The sequence below is a fragment of the Jatropha curcas genome, chromosome 11 (assembly GCF_041381405.1).
Source record: "Jatropha curcas cultivar XTBG-Jc1 chromosome 11, XTBG_Jcur_1.0, whole genome shotgun sequence".
NCBI classification, from domain to species: domain Eukaryota; kingdom Viridiplantae; phylum Streptophyta; class Magnoliopsida; order Malpighiales; family Euphorbiaceae; genus Jatropha; species Jatropha curcas.
The window spans coordinates 18,903,406-18,925,079 of NC_143161.1; the positions used below are offsets into that span (position 1 = coordinate 18,903,406).

The 21,674-nt window shown below is 42.2% G+C and overlaps 3 protein-coding genes across 5 annotated transcripts in view; 1 reads left to right on the plus strand and 2 right to left on the minus strand.

Annotated features, from left to right (window-relative positions):
- The window catches only part of LOC119371004 (uncharacterized), a 44,417-nt gene that overhangs the window by 21,021 nt on the left and 1,722 nt on the right, over positions 1-21,674 (plus strand). Inside the window, exon 1 of one of the 3 annotated variants that reach the window (XM_089716139.1) lies at positions 13,283-20,583. The exons of the other annotated variants lie outside the window; for them this stretch is intronic. The gene's annotated coding sequence lies outside the window, so the exon portion shown is untranslated. Of the gene's footprint in view, positions 1-13,282; positions 20,584-21,674 lie in introns of those variants that run through there. 3 annotated transcript variants of the gene reach the window in all.
- Positions 1,924-3,051, minus strand: LOC149492680 (uncharacterized). Its single transcript, XM_089715911.1, has one exon. The coding sequence runs from the start codon at positions 3,049-3,051 to the stop codon at positions 1,924-1,926; it is 1,128 nt and encodes a 375-aa protein (XP_089572037.1).
- On the minus strand, positions 3,183-4,163 carry LOC149492681 (uncharacterized). Its single transcript, XM_089715912.1, has one exon. The coding sequence runs from the start codon at positions 4,161-4,163 to the stop codon at positions 3,183-3,185; it is 981 nt and encodes a 326-aa protein (XP_089572038.1).

The following is a 21,674-nucleotide window of genomic DNA, read 5'->3' on the forward strand; positions in this document are numbered from 1 at the left end:
AGATAATAACAAGATTTAACACTAAAATTACCCTTCTTATCGTAATGCTAAATCAACTCATCCTCCAAATCTCTTACACTAAGGGGAATATCAAGAATAGTGTGGATATCCCTCAAAGAAAAAAGATTAATAATCTTTGCCATATCCCATTGCCTCTCCCCCTCCACCAAAAGATCTTTCACCAGGAGATTATTATCAATAAAGAGACTATCATCCTCCACATAAAAGGCTCCATCAATGGGTAACCAAGGGTCCTTCACAACAGAAATACGCCTACCATTGCCAACCCTCCTCCTAACTCCATGTTTCAAGACCATGTTAGAAGACATTATACCCCTCCAGACAAAACTAGGGTGATGACCCATTTGTGCATCAAGCAACCTCCCGTCACGGAAATATTTAGATTTGAAAACTCTATAAAGGAGAGTATTAGGCGAAGTCAAAAGACCCCACCCCTGTTTCGCTAACATAGCCATATTGAAACAATGAAGATCCCTAAAACCCATGCCCCCATCTTTTTTACTCCCATACATTCGATTCCAAGCTAACCAATGGAACTTCTTCTCACTACCCTTCGAACCCCACCAAAAACTATTCATCATTTTTTCCAACTCATCACATAGACAGAGGCAATTCAAAGACACTCATGCAATAAGCCGACAATGCTTGAATCACGGACTTAATAAGTATCTCTCTCACCGTTTTGGAAAGAAATCTGTTAGACCAGCTATTTATATGCTTCCACATTCTGTCTTTGAGAAAACCAAGAACTTGTCTTTTATTCCTGCCAATCAGAGAAGGTAACCCCAGGTAAGAACCACCCTCAAAGGGGTTAAACACGCCCAGAATATGGCTGATATCGGCTTTCACAGTCATGCTAGTATTCGGACTGAACGTAATGCCAGACTTCTGAAAATTAATCGATTAACCAGAAGCACTCTCATATGTAGCTAAGATCCCTTTAACATTAGTGGCTTCAGTATTGGATGCTTTGAAGAAGAAAAGTGAGTCATCTGCGAAAAATAAATGAGAGATTTTGGGACACCCTCGACCAGCTTTACCACCATGAATCTTACCACACCTTTTCGCTTCTGAGAAGAGTAGTGACAAACCTTCTGCACATACCAAAAATAAGTAGGGCGATATAGGATCCCCTTGCCGTAAACCTCTTCCGGGGGCAATAGATCCAACAATATTCCCATTAACAATAACTGAATATTTTACAGAAGTCATACACATCTTCATCCAATTTACCCACATAGCACAGAACCCCATTTTCTCAAGCATGGCACAAACATACGCCCAACAAACTTTGTCATGGGCTTTACTGATGTCAATTTTCAGTGCACAATTTCCACATCTACTTTTACTAGGCTTCTTAAGATGATGCATCATTTCAAAGGAGATTAAAATATTATCAGTGATAAGCCGTCCAGGTATAAAAGCAGACTGATAGCAAGAGATAATATTTGGTAACACAAATTTTAATCGGTTCGCTAGGATTTTAGACATAATCTTGTAGAGCACGTTACACAATGAAATAGGTCTAAAATCAGTGATAAATTCTGGTCTATCTTTCTTAAGGATCAAAACAATTAAGGTATCATTTAGAGAGTCCGGAAAAATACCTTGTTGAAGCCAATGGTTACAGGCAGTTACCAAATCCCCACCAATTAAAGGCCAAAATTTCTGATAGAAAGCAGGGTTCAAACCATCCGGGCTGGGTGCTTTATCAGGACCCATTTAAAAAACTGCTGCTTTTGCTTTGTCAAGTGAGATGGGAGCTGTCAACATGCAATTATCTTCATCGCTTATTGTACTGCGTGCCAATCTCAAAATAGGCTGAAAATTCGTGGCATTATGCGTAAAGAGATGAGTGAAATAGTCAACAAACAGCTGCTGCTTCTCACATTCCTTTTCAATCTAATGCCCCGCAGCGTTTTGTAGTTTATTAATGAAATTCCTGCGTGTTCTTGCTTTGATTTTAGCATGAAAATATTTACTGTTTCTATCACTATGCTGCAGCCAAAATTGTTTACTGAGTTGTCTTCGTCTAGCATCCTCCTGCGCTAGAATATTGCCCCACTCTCTAATTAAACCTGTGGTATTGGCAAAAGGATCAACCTCTCGAGAAAAATCGATAGCACGCTTCAAGCTGTTCTTTTTCTTCCAAAATCTTGAATTCCTGTCCATACCCCAACTTTGCAGTGCGTCTATACAAGATTTTTTACAGAGCATTATATCAGACCCCATGGAGGAGGACCAACTGTCTCGAACTACTCCAACCAGATCTTTGTCATGAAGCCATGCATTATCAAAACGGAACCTCCTCTCCTTCCTATGAGGTATCTCACCCTCAATTGTCGAAACCAACAATGGGTCATGGTCCGATGTTGGTGAAACAAACGTAGTCGTAGAAGCTTCCTGGAATAAACAGGACCAGCAATTATTAGCCATAGCACAGTCAAGTTTCTCACGGGTGATAATTCGGCCAAGTCTTTTTAATAACCAAGTAAATTTATAGCCTTTAGCAGGAATATCACATAAATCACTCTCCACTGCCGCCTCCTTAAAACGATTCAACAAGTATCTAGGATATTGGTTTCCACCAATCTTCTCTGAATCAGCCAATAGATTATTAAAATCCCCAACACATAACCAAGGACCATTATGTCTACGGGATAAATTTTTAATCAAGTCCCAGGAGTCCTGCCTTCTACATCTTTCTGGAAACCCATAGAAACCAGTTAGGCACCATGGAATACCAGAATAAAGAACCATAGCATCAATAAAATTATTTGAGTAACAAGATATGGAAACATCAACTTCACTCTTCCAAAGCAAACCAAGACCACCACTTCTCCCAGTACAATCCACAGAAAAGCAAGAATCAAAACGCAACAGAGAACAAAGGTCAACAAGCTTCATTTTATGAACTAAAGTTTCACAAAGGAACAAAATAACAGGGCGGTAAATTGCAACAAAGTCACATAGAGCTTGTACTGTCCGAGGGTTGCCAAGTCCTCGACAGTTCCATGAAAGGATCTTCATTGCTTCCGGCCATCCTGCCTCACAGGATCGACCGATTTATGTTTCTCCGACTGATTGATGGTCGAAGTGGTACCAGATGCAGAATCATTTTGATTAGAAACTGCAGCGGTGCTAGGAGTTGTAGGAATAATTCATTGTCTTTTTTTAGTCTCATCACTGATACATAAAGCCACATCTTCAACTCCGCCCTCTTCAAAAAAATCATCTTCCATTTTATCGGAGTTATTGCCTTCGTCAAGATTTGAAGATGTACCATAAAAGGAGTTACGAAAATTTCTCACCATAGTGTTATCTCCTTCCAAAACGGATGTCGAATTTCTAAGTGTCCAATTTGCTGAAATTTCAGCGACACCAAAGGATCGGATCCAGGAACTCTGTTGTCTCGCTCCACGCCTCACCGGAGCACGAATACTATCATCCCAGGCCAAAATCAGTTCCTCTCTTGGTTTAGATAACCGAAGATCACAGAATGACTTTGTATGACCAATGCGGCCACAGAGAAAGCAAATCGTGAAAACCTTCTCATATTGAAAACGAACATAATAAACCTCTCCAGACAAGGCAATTAATTTCTTTTTACGTTTGAGAGGCTTCCTAATATCTAGTTTCACTTTGATGCGAAGGAATTCAAAAACGGCCTCCATAGATGTCTTAAAATCATATTCCAGATAAGATCTGAGGAAATCACCCCGCTCTAGCTGTTCCTTCATCCACAATTCCATTCGGAACATCTCTAATTTGGACCCAAATGTCAGCAAACAATAAAGGGATCTCCAAAGGGTTTTCACCACTTTGGATCTGTTGCCAAACAAGAAGATTTTATTAAAGAACCAAGGACCACCGGAGATAGCCCTGTCCATATCAACTACATTGTAGAAACGGAAGAGAAAACGTTTGGCTCCCACTTCCTGAATATCCATTCCGCCTAAAGGATGCCAGAGATCTGCTAGCGTGTGTTTCATAGCCTCAAAGTTGACTCTGTTATAAGTGAGAAACATGCCAACCAAACAAAAACTATATGGATCATCTGGAGGGTTATTAGTTGGAGTAGGAAGGGAAAGCCCAGTCTCGTCCTCCTCATCTATAGAAAGGTTAGCAAAATTATCTGCCATGGCTAAGGCGGAAACAAATTCAGGCAAGAGGAAAGAGTTATGGTTTCGTTGGGTTGATGGAAACTTGAAGATCTGGAAAAGATGGAAGATGGTTATGGTTTCATGGCGACAAAGAACAAGGCGTGCACATAGTGGACAGTATCCAAGGCGTGTGAGTGGAAGACAAAGATTCATTGTTTCAAGGCATCCTAGGCTTGCACATGGCAGATAAGACGTGCACATGGCAGAGGAATATCATAAAACTTTATATTAGTCAATCTTTTTCATCAATTTAGTACTCAAACATCACTATATCATTTGCTTAGACCAAGTCTATGGGCTCATTTATAGATAAAACTAATGGAAATATATATATATTTTTTTGTTGAAATGATGGTACCTTCGAGGCTCGATTTGATTGGATATGAAGATAACTTCGAGGCTCGGTTTGATTGGCTCGAAGGGTTTTAATTGCCCTGGTCAACTTCGTAATTCACCATCATTAACCGGGAAGAGAGTCCAAACAGCTTCGTAATACACCATCACTGTTTGATGAGATCGCACCGGCTTCGAGAAACCATCACCGTTTGGTCATTGAAATTGTCCTGATCAGCTTCGCAATACACCATCACTAATCAGTAAGAGGATTGACTCGATCAGCTTCGCAATGCACCATCACTAATCGAGAAAAAATGATCCAAATAGCTTCGTAATACACCATCACTGCTTGGTGGGCCCTATCGGCTTCGAGAAACCATCACCGGTTGACCTGAAAAATTATTCAAGAGAAAAAGAGCAATTTCTGTGTACAAACAGACCTTGCCTTTGTTAAAATGTTGGGACGTCACATGCCCCCATGCATTTAATAATCATAAATTTTGAAATTTTGCATCAGGGCAAAAGATTATACTTTTGCCCCCAAGTCTGGAATTCCGACCTAGGATAAAAAATATCAGCTTTTTAGGCAGACCTTTAATGTTTATTGTCAAACTTTGGTTTAAAAGTTTTGCAAAAATTTAGCAAAAATTTAGGCCAGAAAAATTTTAAGCCTGAATTTTCAGATATACCTTTCTTGATGCAGTGTTTAAAAGAAAACTTACCTGAGGGCAATTTGGACAATTTGATGCTCCTGCCCCCTGTGTGGTGAGTAGACAAAATTGCTGAAGTATACGAACCGCACACTGACGTCAAATTGCTTGAATGGGTCATTGTGGGCTTAAACGGGCCGTTTGGGCTTAAAGGGAGTTAATGGGCCCCCTTTTGGACTTCAAGATGTGGTAATGGGCTTGGGCCCATTTTCATCGCTTACTATAAGTAAGCTTTGTTCAACCTTTCATTCTTTTACCTTTCAAAACTCTTAAGCTTTCCAAACACTCTGAACTTCAGCCAAAATGTCTCAGCTTCCAGAGATCCCAGCTTTTGCCTACACACCAGAGATGAACACTCTGGGGGCGATCCCAGACATCCTGATTTTTGAGGGCGAGCGAGTACCGGTCAGCCGTAATGCCCTGACTCCCGGGACACGACCGCTTCAGCTCCTCCCGTTGCCAGGCATCGAGTTCCCGGTTCGACACGAGACCGGCGCGATGCGCGGTTTCCTGACCGAGGTAAGTAATTTTGCATTTGAATTTCTTGCTGTCGATTATACATTGTGGATGAATTGTTGAAATTGTATACTGTTTGTGCGTCGGCAGTCGCATCACGCAGGAAGGAGTTGCGTGACGCAACTGTTCCTGTGTGAACAGTTGCGTGACGCAGCTGTTCTGGGTGAACAGTTGCGTGACGCAACTATTCGAAGCGCCGCAAACCCTAGCACCTCTGAACACTTTGAATTAGCCCCTTTGCATGTGTTAATGCTTTATTTGCTGATTGAGAATTGATGCTATCTCCCATGCGACGTACTTAGACCCTGAAAATGCATAGAAAAAGCACAAACACGAATAAATTGAACGTAGGTTAGCTTCTGCCCTACCTTCGACAGTTGCGTCACGCAACTGTTCTGTGGAAGAACAGTTCCGTGACGTGATTGTGCGTCAAGGATGTCATGCCTTGAACAGTTGCGTGGCGCAGCTGTTGAGATGCGTGACGCAGCTGTTGAGATGCGTGACGCAGCTGTTTGTCAGGAGGCGCAACTTTGGGAAGCTGCGTGACGCAGCTTCGCAGATGCGGGACGCAGCTATAGTTGTGTGACGCAGCTGTGTTTGGCCCGAGGCCTGAATACTTTATTTTCCTGCCATGTGTTTTCGCTCAATTGGAGATCCTCTTAAAACCCCGGAAGGACCTCGGAAAACATCTGTATTTTATTTTATTATATTTATTTAGAAAAAAGGTGATAAAAATCTTTTTGGATGTACGATGCCGATAAATCGGTCTTATAAATTATTTTGAGTCGCCACCCATTTTTTCGGCAATGGGACCATTCTTATTTTATTAAATGACTCCAATTAACCCATTTTTATTCAAGGCCAAATTATTTAGAAAACTAGTCAGGCGAACCAACGAGGTTCTAGGTAAGGGAATTAGGTACGTCAGCCTGTTGGAAACCGACGCCCGGAAAAACCGACCTCTTTTAACCTACGATTTCTAATTGATTTGATTTTAGAAAAAGCCAATTATTTAACTAAACCCAACCCGAATAAACCGAACCAAGTTCCTATGTGGAAAATCAATTAATCGTCCCAACTAGGTTCATTCATTGCATTCATCATAAATTAATCATCACATCCACCATTCATCCATAATACATATTAAATAAAATTAAAAGACCCGCTCTTGCCTTATGGTTAAAGGCGGGCCACAAACCGAGTTTAATAATATAATCAATAATAAACAATAAGTAATAAATCCTAAAATCTCATAATCACAAATAATTAATTGATTTGGTTTGATTAAGACTTAATTTGCCCATTATTGATCATTTTCCGGATTAAGATTAAAAATCTACTTAATGACATAAAATTAAAATGAGATGAACAAAATATTTTGAAATTTAAAGGCAGTCGCGTCACGCATCTGTTCTATGAAGAGCAGTCGCGTGACGGAACTTTACCATTTATTTTGGAACTTAGAACAGTCGCGTCACGCGGGTGTTCTATGAAGAACAGCCACGTGACGGAACTCTAGTTATTATCCTGGAAATTGGAATAGTTGCGTTACGCAGCTGTTCTATGAAGAACAGTCGCGTGACGGAACTCCTAGCTACGTGACGGAACTGTTTGTGACTTATTTAAAATCCTCAGGCATATTGGTTATTCATCCAAAGCAAAACATTAAATACAAATATGAAGACAAAATAGAAACTGAGTACACGAACGGCTGCGTCACGCAGGTGGTCCAATCCAGATCAAGGACTTTTAGACATGAACAGTCGCGTCACGCAGGTAATAGCTGCGTGACGCGGCTGCTCTGGTCCGCAACTACCTTTCAAACTACTCTTTTTACGTGTTCTTTTGGTCAAAAATAGTTAAACTTAACTCAGAAAGGTCCAACAATGGGCAAAATCACGTCTAATCAATAATAGACCAACTAAATACTATGAAAATAAGATTTTTAAGAAATAAAAGACTAGAAATGAAAGAGAAAAGTTGAAATGGTTACCTAGTCCTCAGATTTGAGGATTGCATGCACTTGGATTGGCTCAGAGACAATGCTTCACGACCCCAGAAGTGTGGTCACCAAGTTCTTTCACAAAATAAATCATTTTCTTTTTTCTTTCTTTCCTCTCTTTTCCTCTTCTTATCTTTTTGTATTTTTTTGATTTTAAATCTAAAATATCTATGACTTGATCTTCCTCAAGTTTACTCACTTGAGTTCTTGAGGAAGAACTCTAGCCGTTAATCGAAAAACTTAAACTCAGAACGTTATATTTCTTAGAGAAAATCAGAGAAAAGTGTCAAAAGTCCCGTTTTTAGTGTAAAATGTTGTATTTATATGGGTAGGGCAACAGAACGTAGTCGCGTCACGCAGGTTAAACCCGCGTAACGCAACCGTAAGCTGCGTGACGCAGCTTACTTTTCGTATAGTTGTCGCGTATCCATAAAAACAGTGCAGGCCGTTGCACGGGCGTGCGCCAGAGGTGTCAGCCTCGTTAGAGTTGCGTGACGCAACTAAGAGTGCCGTCACGCAGGTAATAGTTGCGTGACGCAACCCTAACGCGGGTCAGACTCCTTCGGGCTGGTTTGATTCAATTTTTTGGTTTAAACACTTCTGGTTGATCGTGATGCCTTATCTTTTATCCTCATATCATCATTGGGTTAGGTGAGGGCATAAAATTACGCGTCAACAGTTTGCCCCCCACTTTATCATTAATTGTATAAACGATTAATGTTAAAGTGGTCCATTGATGCGCCTTCTATCTGGCAATCACTCCCGAAGCTCGGTTTGATCGGCTTGGAAAGATGCTGAATTAATCATCTGGACACCTTCTCAGCTCGGTTTGATCGGATTTGTCGGCTTCCATCAAATATGTGAATGAATTCAAAGTTTGGTTTGATTGGCTTTGAAAACACCTCCGAGGCTCAGTTCGATCGGCCTGAAGGATTTGAATATCTGGTCACCTCCTCAGCTCGGTTTGATCGGCTTTGTCGGCTCCCGTTGAATTTGAACAGACATCCTCGAGGCTCGGTTTGATCGGCCTGAAAGACGTTTATTTGATGAAAAAGTCTTCAAAGCTCAGTTTGATTGGCTTGAAGGGCTTTGATCTGGCCACCTACTCAGCTCGGTTTGATCGGCTCTGTCGGCTCCAGTCGGTTTAGAAAAGGCATCCTCGAGGCTCGATTTGATCGGCCCGAAAGATGTCGGTTTTACCCTGGTCAACTTCGCAATTCATCATCATTGACTGGGGGAGAGATTTCAAACAGCTTCGCAATATATCATCACTGTTTTGAAATTGTTCTGATTAGCTTCGTAATGCACCATCACTAATCAGTAAGACCTATCGGCTTCGAAAAACCATCACCGGTTGGCCTGAAAATTTGTTCACAAGAAAAAGGGCAATATCTGCGTACAAACAGACCTTGCCTTCTGTTAGAAAAATATTGGAACATCACATGTTCCCATGCATTAATTATGAAAAAGGATTCACATTAAGGCAAAAGGTTATACTTTTGCCCCCAGTCCGGAATTCCGGCCTAAGACAAAAAATATCCACTTTTGTAGGCATATTTTAATCATTTTGCAAAAATTTTAGCAAAAATTTCGGCATAAAAGATTTAACAAAAATTTGTTATCTGAATTTTCAAGTATACCCTTTATGATATAGTGGTTGAAAGAAAACTGACCTAAAGGTAATTTGGGCAATTTGGTGTTTCTGCCCCCTGTGCGGTAAGTAGACGAAAATTGCTGAAGTGTACGAGCCGCACATCGACGTCAAATTGCTGAAGTGGACCGTCGCGGGCTTTTAAATGGGCCGCACAGGCTTATTGGGCTTGGAAGAAGATAACAGGTCCGTTGCTTTTTGGGCTTGGAGAAGTGGGCTTGGGCCCAGCCGCTTACTATAAGTAACTGTTTTCTTAACCGATTCATTTTCACTTATTCACAAACCCTAAGCAATTGGAAACTCTCTGAACTTTTCAACTGAAAGCGATGTCTCAGATCTCAGAAATCCCCGCTTCCGCTTACACTCCGGAGATGGAGGCCCTCGGGGCGCTACTGGACATTTCGACCTTTGATGGCGAGCCGGTGCCGGTGAGCCGGAACCCACTGACCCTCGGGACGCGACTGTTGCAGCTCCTTCTATTGCCGGGCACTGAGTTCCCGGTGAGATACGAGACGAGCCGGATGTGCGGCTTTCAGGCTGAGGTAAGTAAAAAATTTTCTTCGTTTTTACCGCTTTTGATCCGTAATTCTATTGGCGTGGTTAAATTTGTAGTTTGTGCATGCGCCAACAGTCGCGTCACGCAGGTAGGAGTTGCGTGGCGCGGCTGTTCCTGCGTGAACAGTTGCGTGACGCAACTGTTCGAGGTGCCAAAAAACCCTAGCTTGCCTTGAACTTAGGATTTATCCCCCTTTATTGTGTTAGAACTCGATTTATTCATATTTGCTTGTTGGCATCTCTACGCGACTTGATTTTGCCTTGAAAATTGCATGAGAAAAACACAAACATAGTGAATTTAGGCGTAATTTAAATTACTGCGTACCTTCGACAGTTGCATCACGTAGTTGTTCTTTGGAAGAATAGTTGCGTAACGCGACTGTTCGTCAGCGAGGCAAAGCCTTGAGCAGTTGTGTGACGTAGCTGTCGAGATGCGTGGCGCATCTGCGTAGGTGCGTGGCGCATCTGTTCTTAGGGCAGCAAACTTCAAACAGTTGCATGACGCAGCTGTGGAGTGGCGTGTCGCGAGTGCTGAGGTGCGCGATGCAGCTGTGCTTCAGGGTGCGCAACTTGGGCAAGGTTGCGTGACGCAATTGTGTAGATGCGTGACGCGGCTGTGCAGTCGCGTGACGCAACTATGGTTCAAACCGAGATTTGGATTTTTATTTTTCCTGTCATAGAAGAAAATGAATAATCGTTAGTACCATATTTTTTGAAATTGGAAATTTTTCTTACAGGTTGATTTGGCCAAGGCCCGCTCGGATGGATCAGCCACTGATGCCTCTGCCTTCTAGGAGTTGCTGGACCCGCCCATGCGAGCTCGGGTCGTCGCTGCAGGCTTCGGGGACTATGCTGCCGGATTGCGCCGCACACAGCCTCGTTTTCCACCCGCTATGCGATATGCATTGATGGAGCGGTGGAACGACTGTACGCACACCTTCATCTTCGGGTTCGGCGAGATAACCCTGACGCCTATAGACTATGCTGCCATCACCGGTCTGCGCTTCACCGGTCCAGTTCCCCCACTAGATGCTCGGTACCAGACGGCTACTCTCGGAGCCCAGCTAGTCCGCTCTCTGCTCGGTGTGACCACACAGACTAGGTACACCGTGCAGGGATGCGTGTCGTATGAGGTGGTCTTCCAGTTCTGGGCCGAGAGGATCAGGACCCGTTTAGCGGCTTGGAGAGAGTTGTCGGTGGAGGCCCGACCTGCTGCTCCTGCATACACTCGGGAGGAGAGGGACGAGGCTGCTCGGTCCTTCTTGTTCTACATCATATCATCCCAGCTGCTATGCACCTCCCAGAATAAGGGAGACCCGGCGGTGCTGGCATGTCTGAGGGATTTGAGCCAGGTCGGGTCCTTCGACTGGGCCACACTAGGTTTGGCTCATCTGTATCATGGTCTGGATGTCTGGACTCGAGGTAGCGGTGAGTCAAACTGGCTGTTCATCCGGCCTCTGGAGGTAACATTCTTTCACTCTTCGGCTTCTTCTTTGCCATTCTTAACTGTTGTGAATACTCAAATTTTGAGGCTTCTAATGTTGCTGGTGGCATGTGAAACTCTTTAAATGGAGGAAAACACGCCTGCTACAGTGCCGTGCCAATTAATTTGACTTTGCTAAAAAGCCAGTTTTTCCGGCCGCGGCGGTGGCGGCCGCCCTTAAAGGCGACGGTAGCCGCTATCGCTGGCGGCGGCAGCCGCCGGCGACGGTAGCCGCTATCGCTGGCGGCGGCAGCCGCCGGCGACAGCGGCTGCAGTCGCCTGTGAATAACCATTTTTTTGAGGCTCAAAGAGCCTGTTTTTCCGGACTGCAAACAGTCCGGTCGGACCAGAGGTCATTCAAAAAGTTCACCGAAAGTGTGCCAATATGGTACTTGAAATGTCCGAAAAATTACGAGGATCACGGAACTGGTCTCGGAATATTTTTTGGAGGTCCGGAACTCCCTAAAAAGCCTCAGGAACGAAAAAAGAAAAAAAGAGAGGGGAAAAGGCACACATGCCCGCCCGCGGGGCCGGGCAGGCCCGCCCAGGCCAGGCGGGCACGCCCGCCCAGCATGGGCGGGCACACCTGCCCAAGCCAGCGGGCACGCCCGCCCAGCCCAGGTGGGCAGGGGCGCCCGGGGTCGCGTTTTTTTCCTATAAAAAACGACTCTGAGGCTCCGTTTTGAGACACTCAGTCTGTGTTGATGGACGCTCCTTCTCCCCTACGCTCCTTGCGATTCTTTACTGCTTTCTGCATTTTAGTTTAGCTTTAATTGCTTTCTTGCTTTGTTTAAGTGGTCATTAAAAATCAAATTAATTAATATTACCTTAACGAGGAGCTTAACCTGGAGTTAAGAAGCGGTCGACGATTAAATCAGGTACACGAACTAAACTCTGCCTATTCAATTTTAGCACTTCATGCATGCTTCTTTTCTACTCCTAATAATTCTATAACTGCATAAATGCATTCATGACATCTTTAGGCAAGTAAATTGCCTCAATTAAATAAATTTAGGCTAAATGCCCGGTTAATAAATAATCGTGGTATTAAAGCCTGAACCCGACAATATTGGCTTAAAATACCTAGTTAATTAATAGCTATGGTATAATCGCCTTTATTTCGAACAAATCTGGCTTAAGTCCAATTAATCAATAATTGTGGCTAAAAAAGCTTTAATTCAAACACGTTTTTCCTGGCAATAAATTGCCTACATTACAATTCGGTTAACCGAATTTCGGCAAATATATTGCCTATAAATTAGATTAACCACTTTTTAGCGACAAATCGCTTAAATTACAATTTTTTAGCTAAAAGCCTTCACACTATTGCTTTTGGCAAATAAATTGTCTTAAGTCAATCAATTTTGGCGACAATCGCCCAATCATCAACTTTTGGCAATAAATTGCCTAAATCAATCTTTTTGGCTAAAAGCCTTAAAATCAATCATTTTGGCGACAATCACCTAAAATCAATCATTTTGGCAATCAAATTGACTAAATCACTCTTTTTGTCTAAAAGCCTTAAAATCAAGCATTTTGGCGACAATCGCCTAAATCACATCAATTTTTGGCAACAATTGCCTAAATCAATCCTTTTGGCTAAAAGCCTTAAATCAACATTTTTGGCGATAAACGCCTAAATCAAATCAATCAATTTTTTTTTTGGCAAAATGCCTAAACAAAATGCACAAAGCATACACACACTCATGCATAAAGCATATCTATTCAAAGCCCTTCAAAGAAGGCCTATCGAACTACGTTGACTTTGATCTTCCATTCAAACGGAAGTACGTAGGCACGTTCGGGATTTAACCCCGGGCGGCAAGTCGAAATCACATAAACATTTTTCATTGGTCCAATTACCTTGCAAAGCATTCATTCATTGGTTAGTTTATCAGCATGACATAGTCTCGAGATCCATCTCGGGTTTGCAAACCATGCCTTAAACATTGGGATAATTAGCCTAGACTTAGGTTAATTAAAATTGGAGTCACTTAGGGTTTTTCCTAGTTTACCCTAAAATAATTAAACAAGGTGGCGACTCATACATTCACGCGCATTTCTTCCTTTAGTCATATGCATTCACTATGCTATGGTATTTTGGTGAGGAGTTCACAGTTTGGCGACTCTGCTGGGGATAATTGAAATCTTTTTGCATAAAGTGGACTACAATTGCTGCATAGACTAACCCTCTCTTCTTTAGGGCATTATTGTACGAAGCTTTGTTTTGCAGGGTACCCTAGCACGAATCAGGTGTTTTTTCTTTAAGAATGCTTGAGGAGGAGATTTGAACTTAATTGAAAAATTTGATGAAAACTTTTAAATTTGTTGATTTATCTGCACGATTGAGAATCCTTTTCTCCATTGCATAAAAAATGAATTTCAAATGAATTTCTTCTCTCTCTGTTCAAACTTCTGAGTCTGGATAGCAAGTAGCGCTGATCGGCAAGTCTCATTGATTATGTCGACGGATAGCCAAAGCGTCCTCCCCGTTACCGCAAACCGCCCCTAATCCTTTTGGGGGTGGCCCATGAGTATGCGTACCGTTGGACCCACGCGAAACTCTTTGTTTCATATGTGGTTAGGTATATCCTTACTCAAGGTTCAAGGGTCCCTTAATAAGCCAATCCTCTATTTGTGTCATAGCCTATAGAACCTACCCTTTAGGACTGTATGCACCCAATGATGCTGAATCATTCCATTAAAATGAATTATGTTGTGATGTTGTGCGCATTCACGCATTTATCCCGCACTTCACAAAAAAAAAACATTCCATTTTAAAAGCTGGAAAATCACATTTTGGTCCCTGAGACCTGGAAAATTACATTTTGGCCACAGAGGCCCAAAAATTCCCAATTTGGCCCCAAAGGCCCAAAAGTTCACATCTTGGCCCCAAAGGCCCAAAAATTCCCAATTTGGCCCCAAAAGCCCAGAAGTTCACACTTTGGCCCCTAAGGCTCAAAAATTTCCAATTTGGCCATAGAGGCCCAAAAATTATCAATTTGGCCCCAGAGGCCCAAAAATTTCCAATTTGGCCATAGAGGCCCAAAAATTTTCAATTTGGCCCCTAAGGCCCAAAAGTTCTCAATTTGGCCCATAAGGCCCAGAAGTTCACAATTTGGCCACTAAGGCCCAAAAGTTCACATTCTTGGCCACAGAGGCCTAAAAGTTCCCAATTTGGCCCCAAGGGCCCAAAAATTCCCAATTTGGCCTAAGGCCCAAAAATTCACATTTTGGCCCCTAAGGCCCAAATTTTTTTTTTTTTTTGAGAACTTAGGGCCTTTCGAAAAGTCGAGGTGTCCTACCCTACCAACGCTACCCTACATTGTTTGGTCATACCACCCCACATCACAAGGGTCAAGTCCAAATACCTTACCCTTACACTACCCTACCTCACACTATCTCACATACCCTATGAAAACACCTTATATAGGATAGTCTAATCATTTTGACTATGTCCTTTTACAGGTACCCCTCCAAAGATCACCTGTACCCGAAACACCAAATGAGCTCTCACCCACAAGTCCAACAACCCCGACTGCACCAATGGCATCGCTTGCTGATATCCAAAACCTCATTGAACAACTGGAGGCCAGAATGGAGGCCAGAATGAATGAGGCATTGGCTGCCTAGAGGACTGCCCTAATAGCTGAACTAGGTGGTGGTAATGGAAATGGGGCTTCAGCTGGGGGAAGTGGACCTGCTACCTCCAATCAGGGACCTGCTGCTGAACCGACAAACCCTGCCCTTAACCTGGATGACATGCCCTCCAGAACTGCTTCTGAGCTGGAAGCTCAGAAAATGAGAGAGAAACTAGAACTCTTGGAAAGGTCTATTACTGCTCTTAAGACACACAAGGAAGTGGTGGACATGGACTTCTTGTCCTTGTTCCCCGAAGCAAGACTGCCTACAAGATTCAAAATGCCCAATATGGACAAGTTTGATGGAACCACCTGTCCCAAAACGCACCTGAAAATGTATGTGGGTGCCCTCAACCCGTTCGGACTAAACAGCGAGCTCCTTGCTCAGTTGTTTCAGCAATCACTCACTGGTGCTGCATTAAGATGGTTTGTAAGCTTGGATCGTTCCAAAATGAAGAATTGGGAGGACATATGCAATGCTTTCAACACGCAGTACCATTATAATATCGAAGTGGATGTTACCCGGAGGGAGCTGGAAACCACTAAACAAAAGAACAATGAGCCCTTCTCCTCGTTCCTTTCGAGGTGGAGAGCCAAAGCTGCTCAAATGATCAACCGACCCTCTGAATAGGAACAAGTTGACATAATAATCAAGAATTTACTGCCTGTCTACCAGTCACAGCTTCAAACACAGTACTTGCCTACGTTCCAATCGCTCATTGCGACTGCAACTAAGGTGGAAGACTTAATCCAGTTGGGTCAACTCAAAGAAGACTCGTACAAGAAGCAGAATCTTGCTGGACTTTGAAAAACTGTCTACAAGACCTGGTTGACAATAGGACCATCATCCCCAAGAGCAAGCTGAACATCAACCAATCCCTTGCGTAACCATGGGATTAATGCAAAAAATTGCTGAACAAGAATCGTTCGATCCTTTCGAACTTTTCTTAGAAATGAATGAAGTTTGTGTCTGAGAAGGTTGAGATCAAACCTCCAAAAGAACAAAGGAATTGTTCAAGACCAACAACAACATGTCTGATCGATTGAAGCATCGAGAAGAACAAAGTCACTACAGTCAATCCAATCCTAGTCCATCACAGTCCACCTAGAGTCTATCTTTTAGGGTCTAGTTTCTTTTCAAGTCTTCATTCAATTCAAATTTGTAAATCTAAGTGTTTTTTGTACACAAATTTTGTCTTATCAATAAAAAGGGATCAGTTTACGTTCCAATCATTTTTATACTCTTTCCCTATCCTTTCCTGTGAAAGCAAAAAAAAAATCAAAAAAAATAATTAAAAAAAATGATGATAAAAAAAAAAAGATAATAAAAATTGGCAAAGAAAAATGCATTCATCCTTTCATTTGCTCTGCATCAATCAAAGCTGGGGGCATCCTAAGAAGCACCATCAAAGGGGAAGTTTTGAAGGGAAATCATGGAAAGGATCCAGCAAAGGGCACGCAAGACTTCAAATAGTACCGAGGCAAAGCCGATTGAAGGGGTTAGGGCCAGAATGGTTTCTCCGAAAACCCAGGAATGGAAGATGCTCCGACAGAGAGGTGTCTGAATTTTGAGCTTGAAAGCGACAGAATAAAGAAGTTATGTTTGGAATTGGGTTGGGTCTGCACGAAGTCGCAATGCTATCCATACACTACTCAGGTCATCTCAGGATCAAGTTGCCTCGAAATTCTTTATGGAGAGGTTGCTTCTAAGCAAGCAAAAGAAAAAAAATGGGTCAAAAGGAACCTTTGTACAAAAGAAAGAAATCAAGGACAAAGCTACAGGAAATCAAGTTGTCAAAAACGGGTCAACTGCAAGCTCTCCGTTAAATTCAAGCCCATCAAGGGTAGATGACAAATCATTTCAGCCATAAGGACAAAGACCAAGCGGCTGCTCATATTTAAAAAAAAAAAAGCAAGTTAAAAGAAGCAATCATTTCCACAAATTGGATGACAACAAACACCTTGAAAATCAAGCGCCAAGCATGGCACAAGTACAAGTGCCCTTATAAACAAGGACCATTTCTCAAAACAAGGAAAAGGAAGAGTCTCCTCAAAATTCCTTATGGAGAGGAGAACCATTGAGGAAATAAGTTTCAAATTTGGAGGAAGATAAAGTTCAAGAAAAGGAATCAAATTAACCTCAAGAATTCAAACATGGCGAAGCCACAAACTCAAAGCATAAAAGCTTCTTCAACACTCAAGCCACTCAAGTTACCACCACAATGTGGGTATTCAAAACTCTTTGTGATGAATACAAGTCATATTTCATTCAACCAGTGGTAAAACCACTACAACAACAAAGTCAGATTCGCCTAGAGCTCGAGTCAATAAGTTGATTCAACATCATCAAAGTCGGGAAGGAATCCCGTAAAGACATCAAGCCAGGGAATAAATCCCGTAAAGACATCAAGCCGGGAATGAATCCCGCGAAGAAATCAAGGCAGCAATGAATTCTGCATCAACATCAAGTCGGGAAGGAATCCCGCAAAGACATCCAGCCGGGAAGGAATCCCGCAAAGACATCAAGCCGGGAAGAAATCCCGCGAAGAAATCAAGTCAGAAATGAATTCTGCATCAACATCAAGTCGGGAAGGAATCCCGCAAAGACATCCAGCCGGGAATGAATCCCATAAAGACATCAAGCCGGGAAGAAATCCCGCGAAGAAATCAAGGCAGCAATGAATTCTGCATCAACATCAAGTCGGGAAGGAATCCCGCAAAGACATCCAGCCGGGAAGGAATCCCGCAAAGACATCAAGCCGGGAAGAAATCCCGCGAAGAAATCAAGTCAGAAATGAATTCTGCATCAACATCAAGTCGGGAAGGAATCCCGCAAAGACATCCAGCCGGGAATGAATCCCATAAAGACATCAAGCCGGGAAGAAATCCTGCGAAGAAATCAAGGCAGCAATGAATTCTGCATCAACATCAAGTCGGGAAGGAATCCCGCAAAGACATCAAGCCGGGAAGAAATCCCGCGAAGAAATCAAATCGGAAATGAATTACACAATCAGCATTAAGGCGAAATTGAATTTTGCCCCAACAGTAAGTAGGAAATAAAATCCGCACCAAGTCGGAAAGGAATTCCGCACCAACATCAAGTCGGAGATGAATTCCGCACCAGCCGAGCACGAAGTTTGCATCCCGAAAGGAACTACGAAAGACCTGATTCTCCCCATCCCCCGAAGAGCTCTTGGAGATACGTTGGCAGCCACAAAGGCACGGTCACAAACATAAGTTTGCATCATAAAAAGCATTTTCTCTTTGCCAATATAAAAAAAATAATAATAAAAATAATAAAAAAAGAGAAGAAAAGAAAAATAAAAGCTGGAGTTGAAAACCCGAAAGGGCGGCTTCAGGCAAGAATTGAGCCCGCTAGGCTGAAAACCCGAAAGGGCGGTCTAGGCAAAAGTTAGGGCAAAGAGCCTGCTAGAGTCGAAAACCCGAAAGGGCGGCTACTAGGCAAAAGTTAAGGTAAAAAAAAAAAAAAGAAAAAAAAAAGAAAAAAAAGTGCTTTCAAAGGTCTCCTTGGGAGTATATAAATCATTTTTTCCAGGAATCACTGAGTTCCTTCGAGTCAAAATTCACTACAAGAAAAATTTGAGTCTCTAAATCGAGTCTCTAAAATCAAGTCTCCATCACCAGTGGTCATTCCACAACGAGTCACAAAAATCGAGTCATTCTCAAAAAAAAAAAAAAAGGTTCGTTTTGAAAGCATCATTCTTTGAGTCATTCCTTGAAAAGAAAGAGAGAGAGGAAAGTGTCAATTCAATCCCCGGGGTTTCCAAAACAACCCTAAAAAAAAATGTCAAACATAATCGTTGAGGTAATTCTTTAATATCTCGTCTCCACTCGGACCATCGTTTCTTCGATCCTCTCAGACGAGCGATGTCATCCACATTGTTCATTTCCTCGAGTCATATAAGTGGCTTTGTTCTCTTTGATTCCTCAATCGATTGGACAAGTACAACACCAATGTTTTGAAGTGTTCCATGGTCAGCACCATTCTGGGGGCAAGAAGTGATAAGAACCTTCACCATTCTCCCATCACAGAAGTAATCACGGAATTTTTAGTCTTTCATTAAGAAGAAATTCTATTTCGGCTAATAAGGGCATCAATTCTCTCAAGCAGGGGGCAAAATCCTCCAAGTTGGATTCAGGGGCAAGTGTTATAAACATACACAACCCAGGGTGGAACCCAACCATCGTCAACCTCTTTTACACAAACCCAGGGTAGAACCCGGTTAATGGTTACCTTATTTTTCTACATAAAACCTAGGGTGAAACCCTAACCAATAACCAACCATTTTTCATCCAAAACCAAGCCATTTGATCATTTCGACTTTAGGTGGACCCTTGGTTCTCAAAGAAAAAAACAAAATAAAAAAAATCTCTTTTCAAGGCCTCATTAAGAGGCAAAATCTCTTTTCAAGCCCTCTAAGAGGCAAAACATCTTTTCAAGCCCTCACTAAGAGGCAAAACATCTTTCCAAGTCCTCTAAGAGGCAAAATCTCTCTTCAAGCCCTCATTAAGGAGAAAACCTCTTTTTCAAGTCCTCTAAGAGGCAAAATTTCTTTTTAAGTCCTCAAAGAGGCAAAAACATCTTTAAGTTGCAAACATAAATCCATGCATTTGATCATTTCATTGCATAAAAAGAAACCCACGGCTGGGTTTCCTCCTCTGCCCATCCTCAAAATTTGCTCCTTCAGACAGCCACTGGCTCTCATAAATCATTTTTATGATAGCCAGTGGGGGGCAACTATGAATACTCAAATTTTGAGGCTTTTAATGTTGCTGGTGGCATGTGAAACTCTTTAAATGGAGGAAAGCACGCCTGCTACAGTGCCGTGCCAATTAATTTGACTTTGCTAAAAAGCCAGTTTTCCCGGCCGCGGCGGTGGCGGCCGCCCTTAAAGGCGACGGTAGCAGCTATCGCCGGCGGCGTCAGCCGCCGGCGACAGCGGCTGCAGTCGCCTGTGAATACCCATTTTTTTGAGGCTCAAAGAGCCTGTTTTCCCGGACTGCAAACAGTCCGGTCGGAACAGAGGTCATTCAAAAAGTTCACCGGAAGTGTGCCAATATGGTACTTGAAATGTCCGAAAAATTACGAGGATCACGGAACTGGTCTCGGAATATTTTTTGGAGGTCCGGAACTCCCGAAAAAGCCTCCGGAACGAAAAAAGAAAAAAAGAGAGGGAAAAGGCACACATGCCCGCCCAGCTAGGGCGGGCACGCCCGCCCTCAAAGGCGGGCAGGGGCGCCCGGGGTCGCATTTTTTTCCTATAAAAAACGGCTCTGAGGCTCCGTTTTGAGACACTCAGTCTGTGTTGACGGACGCTCCTTCTCCCCTACGCTCCTTGCGATTCTTTACTGCTTTTCTGCATTTTAGTTTAGCTTTAATTGCTTTCTTGCTTTGTTTAAGTGGTCATTAAAAATCAAATTAATTAATATTACCTTAACGAGGAGCTTAACCTGGAGTTAAGAAGCGGTCGACGATTAAATCAGGTACACGAACTAAACTCTGCCTATTCAATTTTAGCACTTCATGCATGCTTCTTTTCTACTCCTAATAATTCTATAACTGCATAAATGCATTCATGACATCTTTAGGCAAGTAAATTGCCTCAATTAAATAAATTTAGGCTAAATTCCCGGTTAATAAATAATCGTGGTATTAAAGCCTGAACCCGACAATATTGGCTTAAAATACCTAGTTAATTAATAGCTATGGTATAATCGCCTTTATTTCGAACAAATCTGGCTTAAGTCCAATTAATCAATAATTGTGGCTAAAAAAGCTTTAATTCAAACACGTTTTTCCTGGCAATAAATTGCCTACATTACAATTCGGTTAACCGAATTTCGGCAAATACATTGCCTATAAATTAGATTAACCACTTTTTAGCGACAAATCGCTTAAATTACAATTTTTTAGCTAAAAGCCTTCACACTATTGCTTTTGGCAAATAAATTGTCTTAAGTCAATCAATTTTGGCGACAATCGCCCAATCATCAACTTTTGGCAATAAATTGCCTAAATCAATCTTTTTGGCTAAAAGCCTTAAAATCAATCATTTTGGCGACAATCGCCTAAAATCAATCATTTTGGCAATCAAATTGCCTAAATCACTCTTTTTGGCTAAAAGCCTTAAAATCAAGCATTTTGGCGACAATCGCCTAAATCACATCAATTTTTGGCAACAATTGCCTAAATCAATCCTTTTGGCTAAAAGCCTTAAATCAACATTTTTGGCGATAAACGCCTAAATCAAATCAATCAAATTTTTTTTGGCAAAATGCCTAAACAAAATGCACAAAGCATACACACACTCATGCATCAAGCATATCTATTCAAAGCCCTTCAAAGAAGGCCTATCGAACTACGTTGACTTTGATCTTCCATTCAAACGGAAGTACGTAGGCACGTTCGGGATTTAACCCCGGGCGGCAAGTCGAAATCACATAAACATTTTTCATTGGTCCAATTACCTTGCAAAGCATTCATTCATTGGTTAGTTTATCAGCATGACATAGTCTCGGGATCCATCTCGGGTTTGCAAACCATGCCTTAAACATTGGGATAATTAGCCTAGACT